The sequence below is a fragment of the Monodelphis domestica genome, chromosome 6 (genome assembly GCF_027887165.1).
Source record: "Monodelphis domestica isolate mMonDom1 chromosome 6, mMonDom1.pri, whole genome shotgun sequence".
Classification (NCBI taxonomy): domain Eukaryota; kingdom Metazoa; phylum Chordata; class Mammalia; order Didelphimorphia; family Didelphidae; genus Monodelphis; species Monodelphis domestica.
The window spans coordinates 116772048-116788831 of record NC_077232.1 but is presented as its reverse complement, the minus strand read 5'-3'; the positions used below and the strand labels follow the sequence as shown (position 1 = coordinate 116788831).

The following is a 16784-nucleotide window of genomic DNA, read 5'->3' as shown; positions in this document are numbered from 1 at the left end:
GCAACAGTTTCCAAGAATTTTTTTCCTATCTGTAAAATTAGTGCATTACTCTGAATAACTTCTGAAGTCCCATCTAGCTTGAGATCTATGATCTTAAAGCTACCATTGACTTTATTAGTAAACCAAAGTAAGCTAATTGTGCTTCCTGAATTTTCTGTATATATTAGCAATTACAAACAACGAAAATGCATTTTTCTGTTCCTCTTAATTCCCTCTGGAAGGTAATTTAGGACTAGATAGGCAGGCATATTCTAAAATGGCCTTAGGGTTACTTAAAAGTATCACAAAACTTCATAGGAAAGTTATACTATCAATAAAGTATACAACCCCTACTAGGTTGTACAAGGCTAGTTTGAATGGTCTGAAATACAATTTCAACCATCCCAATAATAATTATTCAGTATTCATATGCCTTACGTAGCCAATCATGGTGCACAAGCATTCAGAAATATAAACCTGTTTTTTTTTTTTCTGTATACCTTAGGCAGACAGAAGAAAAGGTGATCTCAATATTTTCATTTTCAAACATATAACAATTGAATGTAATACTTCCTCAAAAACATACATAAACCTACAGGTGAAAGAACATTATACTTATTAGAATTTCCCTAGGGCATACTACAATCTTGAATGAGATGTTCCTTATAAAGAAAATGAACTTAACTTCAAATCAACTCTATTCCATTACTAACATGAGATAATATGCAGACAATATAGTATTAATTTAAAAAATGAATCTCTCTGTCTCTATTGCACTACTCCCAGTTTCTCTCTCTTTCTTTCACTTTCCAGAAATGTATTTATTTCAAATGGATTTAGAAAAAAATATTCATTAAAAATAAAATTAAGAGATAACTATATATTTATATGCATCTGTGTTCTGAAAGAAATTATATTTATTTGTCTAATGTGTCTAATATTTGTCTAATATTTCAGGAAAATTATCTAAAAATAGTTCATTCATGTCAAAACAAGACCCCTAGTGATCTAAAAATCACTTACTATGTCCCCAATGATCTGACAAATCTACTTTTTACAGTGAAATGAAAGTTTTAATGCTTGCTACTTTTTTCCCAGACCTGAACATTAATTTAGAAATGAGAAAAAGGTGTTGTTCAATTTTCCTTTTTCTTCTTTCTCCTCTCCCTCTCAGATTTGGCAGGTATCATAAATTTAAAAAAATCATAAAATTTAAAAAAAAAGCAGAGACAATTTTTGTACTGTTAAAAAACATTGTGCCCAATTTTAACAGCTTAGAAAGGGGTGGGGGGGGAAGGCCTAGGAATCATGAAAAGCATATTAAGATCTATAAGTCTAGCTACCCTGGGAACACCCACAAAGCTTAGAGCTTAGTAGGTCTATAGAAATGTTAGTTTATGTAAGGATTAATTGACCAAAAAGATTATTTGATGCTATCTTACATTTGTAAAAAAAATAGAATTTTGTCTTTAAGCAAAGCTTTTAAACATTTCTTTACTGTTAGGAGTGGAAAAACCTTGCAATTTTAAAGGGACTATAAGAATAATAACAAAATTATCAAATATGAAAGTAGTTTTATCTAAAGGAAAATAGAGAACTTGCTGACTTTAACAAGGAAAATGGAATCTCTAATGTCTTCTAGCCTCACAGCCTAAGTTTAGTCAACATCTGGCATAATGTTCTACACTGAGGAGTCTTAGTCTTGACTGACTAGACATAGGCCAAATGCCAGAGGAAACCATGAGTCACTTGTCATCACATCAATCTGCTCATGGTTATGTCAGTAGAATTTTCTTTATCTTTATGTCCCTGTAGCTTTAATGCTAAGACTACTCCATGGTACTTATTGTAAAGGAGCCTTCTCCCAAAAGATTTGTCCTTTTAGATGATTCTATGATTAGTATACATTTTAAATACAAATGGTTGAGGGAGGAAGACCTCTAATTAAAAGCACTCTTACTAGGAATAATTACAGTCCCAGTCACAAGAAAACTTGGCATGCAGGTTTGTTATCTTTGTAGTCAGGACCCCTCCTGAGTTTCTGTCACCATACTAGAAATAGTGGACATCTACCAAAATAAACATGCATACAAATGCCTAGAATTTTATCCTGAAATAATGATATTGCTTCAACATCAGGGATAGAGTCACAGTCAAAAGAATTAATAGCCATACTCTTGTAGATTGGATGGTGATGTAGGAGGGGTCAGAAGAAATTATTCTATGTGTGACAACACTAAGAACATAGCACGAAGGATGGGCCATGGGCAATGGCTATAGACAAATATGTCAACCTCTACCTGGGAGCATAGTAGGTCCTCCAGAAAGATGAGCTGGTGTAGAGGAAAAGTCTAACTTCCTGAAAAGGACTATAGCTATTAAAGATATTGTTGGATGAAGAAAATTCTGCAGGACAGGGCAATTTTATACTTGTAGAATAAAGAGTAGCCTATTGATCAAATATCCATCTTCTGATATCTATCCAGCAAGTCATATTCAGAAAACAATTACCAAAAGTACTATCTTTGCTATGAAAGTCAATCATAAAGTGTCAGCCAAGATGATAGAGTTGGTTTATTTATTTAAGAATTTTAAAGTATTTCGGAACATTAAAGGGCCTGAAAATAAATGAAGAGGCCAAGATTCATAATGGAACTTTTCCATACTTGAGCATCCAGGATACTCCTTCATATGATGCTAGCTAGAAAAACAGTATTCAATATGTGGTATGTTGCAGGGATGAATTAATTAATCAATAGGTATCAGAAAATATTCCAGTAAGAAACTATATGAAGAACGTGTTTTAAATGCAGTTCAAAGAAATGAATAATGACTTTGGAAATCAGTTGCCCTGAGTTCAAATCATATCACTTACTATCTGTGTCATTGCAGGCTAGTAATCTTAATTCTCTGGGATTCAGTTTTCTCATCTGTAAAATGACAGGGTTAGGCTTTTGATGTCCTTACAGTTTTACATTTGTGATTTTATTATTATAAGTCCATATTAGGTAAATAGTTTCTTTTTATTGTTAGTGAGACAATTCAGTCTTTTACACTTATATGAGGAAGGAATTTGTAAAAAAAAAGAAACAAACAAATGAATAAATAAATAAATAAATAAACAAACAAACATCTTAAGGGTAAGGGTATTCAGTTGAAAAATAATGATAAAAGCAATAATGCCCCATCATCTCTCTCTTCCTCTGATACCAGTGAGAAATCTTTGGTTGTTATCTTGTAATTGTTAAACTGATACAAGCCAAGTGACCTTAACAGAAGGCATCAGCAAGGAAAGGCCTACCTAACATCTTAAATGACTCAGATACAACCAATGAGACCTAGGGAAACTCATGAGGTAGAGAATTAAATGTTTTGAGAGAATTGTGAGAGTGAATGAACTTAATGAAACTTCATTCTGCTCTAATATTATTTTACCTCTGGCTTTCAAATCATATTATTTGCCTTTGGTTCTCAGATCTAGATGATTTTGTTCTTGTTGTATTGTGTTCAACTCTTTCTGACTCCATTTAGGGTCTTCTTGACAAAGATACTGGAGTACTTTGCCATTTCCTTCTCCAGCTCAATTTACAGATGAGAAAACTGAGGCAAACAGGGTTAAGCCCATGGACACATAGCTGGTAAATAACTGAGCTCAGATTTTAAATCAAACTCCTCACTAAAAGACCAGCACTCTATCCACTGTGCCACCTAGGTAAATGATATTCACTTATAAATATGTTGTGCTAAGTGGAATTTTAGAGATCATCTAATCCAATTCTCTGATGTTATAGGTAAGAATATTTTTACACAGAGAGATAAAAGGACTTTCCTAATGTCACACGACTTAGTGACAGAGTGAAGATTTTTGCCATTAGTCAATATCTTCTTCCATATATCACATCGCCTAAAAAAAGTTCCTTTTATAGGGAAGACTGTACTCCCTCCCACTTAAAAATCATTTTTTATAAAACAATACTCTTATGAATTCCGTTGTGACGATTGTAATTTGCTTGCAAAAAAAGGAACTCTTCTGAAAGGGATGGTGGAAAGAAAGTGCTACATTTGAAAATTGCCAAAGTCCACATGTCCTTGAACCAGCTACTTCACTTTTAGCCTAAATTTTCTAATCTATAAAATGCTAGGATTGAACTACAAGAAAGCTGAGGCCCTTCCAACTCTCACCACTGATGCTAAAAAGAAAAAAAAACAATGGAAATGATCATAGTAAAAATGATCATTTGAAAGAAGGTAGAAACCTACTCCCACACACACACACACACACACACACATACATGAAACTAAATAAACTCCAGTGGTTTCCCCATTGCCTCCAGAATCAAAGAAAAAATCCTCTGGCATTTAAAGCTCTTTACAAACTTGCCCCTTCCTACATTTCCAGTGTCCTTATACTTCACTTAATGCACACTAAATTCCAGCTGTCCTAGCCCTACTTAGCATGGTTGGCACAGAACATTCTATGTTCCATCTCCATTCCTTTGAAATAGAGGTGTAGCCCATAGTTGGAATGCTCCCGCCCCCAACCCTCTGGCTCTCTAGCTTCCTTCAGAACTCAATTCAAGTCCTAAATTATGTTGGAGACTTTTTCTGCATGCCCACAAGCCCAACCAACAAGAGCCTTTTCCTCTGACATTACTTTCCCTTTCTTCTGATTATGTTTTATAAGAACCTCAATATGTTTGTGTTCATTAGAAGGTGAGATCCTCACAGGCTAAGACTGATTTTACCTTTCTTACTTCCTAGAACATAGTTGTCACTGAAAAAAATCTTCTTGTCTGAAATCCTCTTGCTACCAGTTACTGAGCTCTCCTAAAACATAATACCATCCATCACTTTGTATGTTAGATGATCTCTGCACAGATCTTTTCCTAAGTCCTTCTAAGCTAGCAATTCCACCTTTTACCATATTATAAATAACCAATTTAAAATTTTCATTTTAAAGCTTCAGCCATTTTAATGTCTTAATGTTTAAAATCCACTATCACCTATACATTGGAATTAGGTGATGCTCATTTTTGGTATAATTGATGTGTCCTATTTGAGGGTTATGACTTCGGTTCAAAGGGAAGTGTGTCATCATCATCATCATCATCATCATCATCTCCTTCTTCATCTCCACCTTCATTTTATTTTCCTTATTCCTCTTTTCATTAAATTTTGCACATGTACATATCCAGCAGTTTCAATATCACAATCAGATGACTACTAGTACTTGACAGGGGGCAATTTCCAAAGCAAAGAGTGACTGAATGGTTCACAGAGAACAACATTAGGTCACAACCTTTAGTACGAAAGGTAGCCTGTGACTCCCAGAATAATAACCACTGATGAGAAATAGAGAATACTTCTTTTGTTAGGGATATAACAAATAAACTAAGGAAATCTACATTAATAATTACCAAAAGCCCTGATAAAGGGGTAAAACTCTTCTAAAGAAATGAAGGCATACATACTATAACTACTTAAAAATATGAAAGCTAAAAAGCAATTTATGTGGGATTATAAGCATCTAAGTGTTTCATTACCAACATGTAAAATTGCTCAGGTACCATGGTGACAGGCACTAAGGAGAGTCACAGACACCTAAAAATTAGCTTAATGTTTCCAGCATACAAAGTACTTAAAAAGTATATGTTGCCTACTATTAACCATAACATTTTTTAGCTACTAGAAATATGAACAAATGTTCAGCTCAAAAGTAGCCTCAGAGCATTTTTTAAATATGGCAACTACTTTAATGTATACTTTCACACACACAAATGCACACACTCTCAAAATTATATAGGAATATATGTTGTTTTCAAATAACTGACTGTTTTAAAATGACCAGACATATACAACTTAATCAATAAGAAAGAAAAATATCTCTATATTTTGAATAAGAGAACACTGAAAATTGAGCTTCATATTAATTACTAATGGTGCTATATATCACACAACTTCTCATGCCAAGCACTTGAAACTCTTTGGGTCTTTATCATAAATCCTTGGCAAAGGAAAAGAAACTTCATACTGCTAAAATACATCCACTTATTTTAGTGCCCTCTTTGATTTAGGAGCCAAATTATACAACTCTGACATTCTCATCCTTTAATCTCATAAATAAGCTCTTATTGTAAGAAGGCACAAATACAAACCCCAAAGTCAGGGCAATACCTGAATCTTTATATTAACAAGAGAACTAAGTCACATTTTCTTTTTCATTTAAACTTCAAGGAAATCAGTATAGTTCATCACATCCCTAGATCTATCATCACATCAATGTGGGTATTCTGTGAATAGGTACCCATCAACCTGGATCTTATCATGTGTGATCATTATCCATATTCTCTAAAAAATTCTCCACAGATGAGCCATCCAATATAATGAGGACTTTCTTCAAGTATCTTTTCAATTATGGGGCAGCTAGATGGCTCAGTAGACAGAGTCAAGACTAGAGACAGGCATTCCTGAATTTAAATCTGGTCCTGGACACTTATTGGCTATGTGACGATCCTGGCAAGTCACTTAACCCTAATTACCTAATCCTTCCACCTCTTCTGCTTTGGAATTGATATTTAATGTCAATTCTAAGAAAAAAGATATGTTTTTTAAAGTCTTTAAAATGCTTAAGAAGTGACCATATTTTCCAATGATAAATTTATTTGAAGTCCTATATGCTATTTTTTGCATTGATTAGCACTAAAAATATGCTATAGACTACTTGTATCCAACATTTATCTCTCCACTGCTCTTTGGTGACCCATATCTTTTATTTTTTTAAAGATTATGGTATTATAAAATCCACTGCCACAGCATATCCTCAAGAGAAAATTTCTTGTTAAAAGATATGCTTTAAAAAAATTGCAACAGGGAATATCTTTAAATCATTGAAAGCACTTCATGAATTGTAAAATGCAAACCACCATTTTCCCTTTTATTTGGAAGAGATATTCCTCCTTTTACTCAGTTCTTGACCCAATTCATTCTCAAGAGAAATGGAGAGAAAAGAACAAAGATTATGACCTTGATAACTACCCTTTCCTACAAATATTTAGCTAATATGAAGAGCTTATCACATTGAGAAGCCTAAAAGAGACTACCAACCACAATCCCAGAAAATATTTTATGTCTTATTCAAGCAGAATGATATGGCAACCAAGTATAAAGCCAGTTGCATGGTAGAATAATTATTTATTTGTAAGACACCATTAAACATGATGGTGGAAGATTGCCAGAAACATTTTCTCACTAAAACAACTTTAAAAAAGTAGTGGTCCTTAAAACAACTTTGTATATAGAAAAGTTGGCTTGATACCTAACTGAAATCAAACACTTTGCCATTATAACGAAGTCCAAATTCAGTCCAACTGGATATGTGTGAGTTCCTATATGGTGAGGCAATCAATATATTTGTTTGATGATAATATTGTGTCGATTACATCAAACCACAAAACTTTAGAAGGCCTCCTCAACAATACCCATAATTACTCAAAAGAGCTTGATCTAACTGTCTATATTGGAAAAACTAAATGGCTAAAAAATGCCTACAATCCAGATTATCATGGGCATACATTTCTACTCCACTGAATTAATTATTAATATTCTAATGTATATATTTGGGGTGCAGCTAGATGGCACAATACATAGAATGTAAGGTCTGGAGCCAGGAAGATTCACGTTCTTGAGTTCAAATATAAATTTAGACACTTACTAGTAGCTAAGTGATCCCATGAAGAGTCACATATGACTAAAAAACAACTGAACAACAAAAACAAAACATATCTGGTCATTGTAAGGGAACAGTAAATTGAGCCTAGAATACAATAGATGGCTCAGGGATTACCTAATCCCTATCAATATACTCTGGCTTATCTAGGTTTTGACTTTAAATTAGCTAAATATTTTTAATTTATAATTATTTCTAAAACATTAATATTATATATTTAAAGAAAATATTTTATTGTTTTTGTAAAAATCTAAACGTAATGAAATTTGGCTTGGTCTAGAGCAACCATTTTTACTAGAAGCCAAAAAATGTAGCATACCCACAGAAAGAGATGATTATCTATACTGGAGTGTATTTCATTATATAAATAATAAAATAATAGATTCACAGTTGGAAAGGCCCTTAAAGATTATTTTCTTCAAGGCTTTCATTCTTACCCACAAAGAAACTGAGGTCCAATGTACTGAAATTACTTGCCCATGGTCACACAGTTACATCAGTTTCAGAGTCTTCTTTGCCCTTGAACCATGGTACATTTCACATTTTTAGTAGTAATTAGCTTTTGTTTTTGGAAACTGTTAAAAATAAACTGTTAAAAAGAAGTGAACTTCATCAAATTTGTTATTTTCATTGTGGCTGTAACTCATTCTACTGAATCAGTGGAATGACTTCTCCAGGTGGGTTATTATGTGGGCCTTATAAGTATAACTAGCAAAAGAATATCAATGTTATTCTCATGCCATATGAATTTTTATTATAAATTCAAAGATCCAGAGATATATTGGGAGTGGGAAAGTATCTTTCAAAATAAAGTGGTATTTTCCATTTTTTCATAATAACCTTTACAATAATATCTGTCTGGCATGCAATGGTTTTCCTCAATTAATATTTCATCAGTGTGGAATTCTTTCCTAATTATAAATATTTTGAAAGCCTCACTAAGGCAACACAGAATCCTAAATAATTTTTAGATGGTTTAACCAGTATGAAAGCACTGTAACTAGGAAACACCACCAAAATTCAATTGCAGATGTGATTAAGATCCTTGAAATCACAGCCCCATTTGGCAGTCTAGTGAAGCCTATGGATCTCTCTCAGAATAATGTTTTAAATACAAAAAAATACATTGGATTCAAAAGGAAACCCAAGAGTCCGTTGTGTGTACCTGAAGGCATCTGGTGGTCAAAGAGAGGAGAAAAGTAGGTGATACCTAGGACATAGTGTCTGACAGTGGATACAATTGCTATCTGAACAGGGGCAAAGGGAGAATAAAACAAACCCTTCCTATTCAACATCTACTGAAAATGATCCTCTTACAGGCTATCTTCCTGCCAACTCAGTGAAAGGCAGAGGCAACAGAGACCCATAAGACTCAGGGATAGTAGTCATGAGAGACAAGGATACAAAAGTGGTTTCTCCAAGAATGTCAACAGTAGAAGCAGAGCTCTGGCTATCTGACTCTAATTAGAAATCTGCTATATGGCTATGTGGTTATAGCACTATAACATCAAAACACCCAGAGATTGGAAAAGAATTCAGGACTCCAGAGTTCCAGTCTGATCTTATCATCAGGCCAGTCACTGAAACTCAGTTACATGAATCAGAATCCCAAACATCACCTCTTCAAATGCTTATACTTATCTATCAATCTAGCAGGCTTTATCTGTTTTCCTTGAACATATCTCTTTTTCTTCACAAACTATTTGCTTATGATGGGTAAGAGAATTCTTTTTTTTTTTACTTCTGCCTAAGGAAAGTATCCCTTTTATCTCAACTAGTGTCTCACAAAACTCATTTTTTTATCTTCTCACTTACCTTTCTCCATCTAGCTGTTCTAAATCTATAAGCCAATTCAAGTAGTCCTTCTTAACTGAAATGGTAGATTTCAGTGAAGTTTGCCATTAATGAGATTTCTCTCATGTAAAATTTATTTTCTCACTGATTGCTATTAAGAACTCTTTGCTCTCTCTCGGAAGGAAGAGTGGAGTGGAGAGGAATGACAATGTCATAAGAGTGTAATAAAAGCATGTTTAAGACAACATAATCTTTTAAAATCAAATATTTAAATCTAAAAAATAACTATAAGATCTCATCAAATGAGCAATGCTAATTTTTGCTTTGCTAAAAATAGAAACAATAAGATAGAGCGAATAGACGCCTTGGAAATCCTTCCAACATGATCTTTTGCCTCACCTAACCTATTTTGCTTTCATGAAAATTGCAATCACTAAAGCTTCATAACTTTAATTTCTACATCAAACTAATACAATCCTTGGCAGTTAGGTGCAATAGTGGATGCTGAGCCTTTAATCAGGAAGAGGAGAGTTCTCTTGTCTTGAGCATTTACAGACAGTTAACCTTTTCAGTTCATCTCTTTCAGACTCAGTTTCCTCATATGTAAAATTGATATTAATAATAGCACCTACCTCACAGGGATGTTTCAAGGACCATATAAATTATAAATGTAAATTATTTCCTGTTATGTAAATATTAGCCAGGTTAGATTTAAATTAATATCCAATAACTCCAAGTATTATATCTTATGATATTTATTAGTAATTACATAAGGTAGAAGAAATAAAAGAATAAAAGGAAAAGCCTAAGTAAAGTCATATGAGTAAAATTCTCCTGCCTATATCTCACCCAACCTAAACCAACCACATTCCCAGGAAAAGAAAGAGAGGGAGGAGCTACACAAAACTTATATCTTCCATATGTTAGTTACACAATGTATATATATATATATATATATATATATATAAATGGGATACTTGGAAAGAGAGTTCTGGGGAGCAACTTCTAACTATACAGCTATTATAATTAATCATGTAAACTTTACATCCAAGACATATATTTCATATAAGTATGTGTATATATATATATGTATTTTGCTGCATCTTCCACATTATTAAAGTATTTTTTGTCCAGGTAGTTTTAGCTAATAACAGCTAGCATTTATATTCTACATTAAGGCATGAAAGGCCTTGTTATCACATTTAATGCTAACTCATTTAATTGTCACGGCAACCCTATGAAGTAGGTGCTATTATTCCCATTTTATGGATAAGGTTCAGAGGGGTTAACTGGTCTGTTCAGTCATATGGTTTGTTAGTATTTGAGGAAGGATTTAAACTCACAAGAAGATATAAGGCTCAAAAGACTGTTTTATAAGAGTAGTATTACATAAATGGAAGTTATGTGTAGGTATTATGAATATTAATAAAATATTTTTATTTAAATGATGTCTGGAGTTGATATCATGAACCATCATTATATCAACAGGAAAGCTGGTATACAGAATTGGTAAAACAGATCAGAAACCTAAAAAATTTATAGCTACATGTATAAAAAGGTCAAAATTTATATTTAAAATGATCACCTTAAGTAATCATTATAGAGAGTTTTGTTAATAATCATGTCTTAAATTTGATTAATATCAAATGGCTTCTTTACAAAATGTCAAATATCAATTACAATTATCTCCTTGGTTTTCTGATTCATCCATTCTTTCATGTAAAAGCAAGGCAAAAATACTTGAAGATTCTACAAAGATCAAAAACATGTTAATGGGCTTGAAAACGTATTTATAAATAAATGCCTTATATCTTTCCAAAGATAAACATCAAAATGGAGAATCTTTAAGCTAAAAGTGGCTTTAGGGATTATCTTGGCTAAACCTCATTTTATAGACAAAGAAATACCCAGAGAAAGGAAGTAGTTTGCCCATGGTAACAGAGTATTCCACTAGCAGAGCTCAGACTAAAAGAAATGCGGCCAAAGATAATGGGAGTATATTCAGCAGCAATCATAATCAAAGAAGAAAGATATTCCTGATTGGTTCAAAAATGTGGTTTTAATTTTTCTCAAATTTAATGGACTAACACAATGAGCTTATGAGCCTTAATGATTTTGCTTCAGAGATTGGTTCTGTGTTTATATCTAAATATAAACAATATATATAATATACATTTATTATATAATATATATGCACATATATATATATCTAGATCACTCTATCTATATCCATTTCAAGCTTACAAAGAACATATATTGATGTCTTTTAAAGTACATGGTCCATTACTATGATTTGCAATGTTTCCTTGTTATAAGGTGAAAGACCTTTATTAAGATTATATAGGTTCATAATATATTGATCAGCATGTGGCACATTTTCAGATGGAAGTCTTGGGTAGGGTCAGGGAAAAGGCACAAAGCATAAAAAGTGTTTTCTGCCAGCTAATTAATTAAATTTCCCAAATTTAGAAAAGACTATATATTCAATCTCAGAACTCATTGGAAGTCTGTGCTCAGTCTTTAACAAGTTCCTATAATCTGCTCATAAAACCAAGGAACATTGCTAGAAATTTGGCATTAATGAAAGAGGTTACATTTATGATGATTTCACTCTCATAAAGGCAAATCGAGTCATCGCAATTCAGGGTAACTTTTATTTCTCAATTTCTAAGTCCCATTATGCAAGCTCCCTCTTTTACAAGATATTATTTATCTTACAGGTATGACATATCATACCTGCTTATAATCAAAAACTAAATTGGTACACATAGTCTTTTTCCTCTGACTCTATTTTACCTTAATGTTTAAAGAAATATTTATGTACTACTTGCTGTCAAGACTTCATCAAAATTACTACTAAGTTTAAAATGTTTATTTGATCAATGTCTTTTATCTAGTCTACATTCATTCAGTTGAATGTCAAAAAGTCCTCCTCCTATATATGTAGCTTGGAAAGATAAATTGGTATACTGTGTTAATTCATGGTATGTCTAATTACATCCCTCCCTGTTGATTTCATTTCATTGCTTTGTTCTATTAGTTTTAAATTTTCATTTATACAAGCACACACATAGCTGTATACATGCATATATTATACATATTTACTACATACTAAGCTACAAGATTTGACTCAGCCTCCTACTTCCTAAAAAATAATAATAATAAATAGATTTCCTGAACTCATCAGCCTTTATGTACATCTCAAATGAACACCATATACTAGAATATGGTTACAGGAGCCCACATTTATAATTTTTCAGTTTACTTTTCTTTATTAAGATATAATTTCTTAACAACTATACCATTTTCCTTGTGAAAAAGCCTCTAATCCATCCCCCCTTTTGAATCTATATATTTATTTAGTTATTTTAAGAATATATGTTGCAATTGGTACAAACACACATACACACATATTCATACTTAATGATCTATTGAAAGTATTAAATAAACCCAAACCATAGCAAAGATGTAATTGAAGATCTGGCATGCCACAAGAAGAAATAGGGCACTCCTTCCAATAGTCAAAAGTATAACAATTGAGGAGTCATTGAACACATAGTAGGTGTTTTCTTGGGATGCCTGCATTAGTTTTAGTAGCTTGCTTTGCACTAAAATTTAGTGTATGAAGTACAGAGTCTTTCAGTAATGGAACCCATGAGGTAGCATACCAAGGACTGAAAATCAGTCACTACTACCAATGTCAACAACTGAGACAGTACAAGCCAGCCTTGAAGAAGTGATTATGTTACATGCATCTCAAAAGCAGTGGCTTAACATATACTAGATATGGCCAAAGTGCTAAAGATATCTGTTTCCTTGACCAGCCAAGTAAAAGTGAAAGTTTAATGTCAATGAACAGATATTTTCATAATCATTTCTACTATTCAAATATAATCATCAAAATTATTATTTGAATTGTTTCACTTTATGAAATACCATAATGGTTATTTAAAAGAAATAGTTCTTTACTGTTCATAAACATGATCTTTAAGAAGTTATTTTAGAAATATTAGTTAGGCTTCTAGTAAATTATATTATAATTATCTTTTACTTCTAAATTACAGTCATAGCTTTTTTGCTTTAGTAGATGCCCATTTTCAATAGAATAAAGTCCAACCTCCTCTCATGTGAGACTCATTAAAATGATTCCAACATGCCTTCCTAACATATGAAACACAACTCAAACCATCTATATTTCACTGCCATATTAGACTGTTCAATATCTCCCATTCTTCTCCATTTCTCTCCCAACTCCAAGTTTTGCTTATGACATAACCCATGCCTGGGATAGACTGTCTGGCCAAGATTTTCCCTTGTCTCTATGGAAAATCTTCCCTACTCTTTTAAGAAATTATGTCTTCATCCATGAAACTGTCTTTTAATTCCTCAATTGAAAAAAAGTATTTCCCCCTTGATTTCTCATTGAACTCTATAAGCACTAAGTCCCATTCTCTTAATTTTTTCCATTGCATTACAGTTATCCATTTGCAGGTCTTTTCAGTCTAATTTAATGTTTCTTCTTCTGACACCTATTACTATGCTTGGTATATGATCTGGTTTTAGATACATATTTATTTGATGCTGAATAGAATTCTTAAGAGATGCCTAAAAGCAATGATGTATTAATAGATAAACAGATAAATGTCTTTTGAAATGTTACAAAATCATTAGTCCTATAGAGTGTAATGTGATAAAACTTACGTAGGACCATGAACTTAACTCCATACTAACAGGCAAGTTATGATTTTCTATTGTCATTGAAAATAATTACAAACATAGCCCATTAACAAGTCATACCTTTTTTCCTTAATTTTCCTTTTCTCATATATTTTTGAATTTACATAGTTTCCTTTTCTGAGAAGAATAATATCAATTAGCATGTGCCATAATAAATAACTTCAACACTTACTCTACGAATTTCAAAATATATCATATTCACTGGCCAAGCCTGCATGTGAGATTGTCTATCATATTAGTGTAGGTTATCTATGTAATACTCAGGTGTATCCATTAATTATTCAGCCCTGTGTCACTGTAATGTATAATACAAACTGTGAGAGAGAGAGAGAGAGTCAGTCTTGGAGAAGTCTGAAGAGGGGCGGGAGTACTTCTAAGTGAGAAACACCATACCTTCTGATTAATGTAGAGGCCTTAACAGCGCCCTTCTTCCATGCGTCTTGCCATGAGGAAAGGGAAGGAGGGGAAAGGTGGTGATAGCAGCAACACCTGGGGAAGGGAGATGGGGAAATATGTAAAGGGAAAATCAGTAGTCCCTAAAATGGTGTCCATAGACCTTGCCAAAAGCAAAAAACAAAACAAACAAACAAACAAACAAAAAACCTTTCATACAAATAAAAAAAACAAAAGCTTTAAATAGTAGAGGTGTTCTTTAAATTAACTCAAAACCTAATATAATGAAATTAAAGGAAAAACTCTGTAAAGTAAATTCTGGAAAGATGCTAACTTGCCAACCCTGGCAACAGAGAAGTTCTCAAGAATTACAAGCTAGCAACTCTGCAGGAAATTTCAGAAGAGGCTTCAATATAGGAACAACTCCATTATTTATCCTCAAACTGGTGAAACTTAAGGGTAAACAGATGTAATTTCCATGAATGTAGAATCAGGAGGCTTGATACTCGTTGTGTGACTGGACAAGTCACTTAAACACAAAGCCTGAGTTTGTTCATCTGTCAGATAAAGATGAGGGTATTTGCACAATCTAACTTACAGGATTGTTGAAAGGAAAGCAAATTAGAAACCTCAAATGGCTACCAAGATATGACTAGCTAGCATTAGTGAGGGGATGTTCTCATCCTTGAGTTCCCAATACCAATTATATCACAGTATAGTCTCTATCTTATAAATTGTATCTTTGTGAGCTAGTTAATGAAACATTTTGTATAGTTGATATATTTACATAAGGATACATGATTATATTTACCTGAAAAAGATGGGTAAATAAAAGTAGCAACAATTAGAAACACATCCTATTTGGAGGGGACATCTAGGATGCCATTTGCAATATCATCATGGCTCTAGTATTTGACACATTGTATACTTTTAGCTATTGTCTTGTTTGGAAGAATACAACCAAACTTATTGTAGGCAACAGTGTTACTTGTGGACAGTAGAGAGCAAATGACCTACTCCAATGTGTGGAAGGTTCTCTTATAACATGCTTAGCCTGATTAACAGTTATCCTTAATGATATAACAATAGCATGTGTTTTTGGCTCTTTCTGCAAAATTGCCACAGTGATATTCTGAGCTAGACTGAATCAGTTCTGGTCTTCACAGACCTCAAACCTCAAAATATCTTTCAGCATTAAAAAAAGGTGACTCAAGAATAAAAAGTGTAGTGAGACCCTTTTATAGTGTCTGGTTTGAGGGGACAGAAGAACCACCTAACAAATTTTTGGTCTCTTTTTTTCTTTATTTTTTGGATGTTGTAAATGCATTTCAAGGGGGAAGTTCTAATATAATGAAAACTCTTTGTATATAGGGACTGTTTTGTTTTTGTAGTTGTTATGATATGGTGCTGAATTTGAGGTTCTAAAGCATAAAAGGTGCTTCATAAATGTATGTTTTTATAATTTAACTTCATTCAATCTCAATAATATTTAATAGATTCTTCTACACAGGTGAGAGCTAAGAAAGAGCCTAAAGACTGAAGTATGAGATATAATGAGAATGCTATTAGAAACAATTGTTTTCCTGCAAAATTGTCTAATATAATTTTATATTCAATAGACATACCACATACAGACCTATACAATGAGCAAAGTCCATTTGTAAATATTTTCTAATTATAAGTGTCATTTTCATTTTAGAATATAAAATTTGACACTTGTAATGCTATTAAAGTTCTAGATATAATATGATATAAGTACCCTAGAGATAGTATTCACCCTTAAAAAAATTTAAATTATTATTATATTTAATAACTATGTATGGAAAATTTTATTATTTAGTTACTGAAATGTTTCTAAATACTTTTTGGAATACTTTTGAATTAGGAAACATAAAAATGTTTACCAAGGAAAAATGGATGAAAAGAAAAGAACTGGCAATAAAAGACATATACCTTTCTTATGTATAGAAATATGACTTTTGCTATGTTTATTTCTAATGAAAGTGCTATGATATTTACTGGACTTTTTTCCAGAGCCTGAGACATGGTGAATACAGGACTACATTCCAATTTCTGAAAGCGATTCTGTTCTTTAATCCAGATGTTTGGGAAAGAAGTAATCACAAGGATCTTTGTAGGTTTTTGGTATGAATTT

The 16784-nt window shown here is 32.7% G+C and overlaps 1 protein-coding gene across 3 annotated transcripts in view; it reads right to left on the bottom strand.

The window, feature by feature from the left end:
• Positions 1-16784, bottom strand: part of PCDH7 (protocadherin 7) — a 508591-nt gene that overhangs the window by 234007 nt on the left and 257800 nt on the right. The window contains exon 3 of one of the 3 annotated variants that reach the window (XM_007496596.2): positions 14630-14725. The exons of the other annotated variants lie outside the window; for them this stretch is intronic. Within the exon in view, the coding sequence (XP_007496658.1) occupies positions 14637-14725 (89 nt within the window). The 3' untranslated portion in view covers positions 14630-14636. The remainder of the gene's footprint in view (positions 1-14629; positions 14726-16784) is intronic. 3 annotated transcript variants of the gene reach the window in all.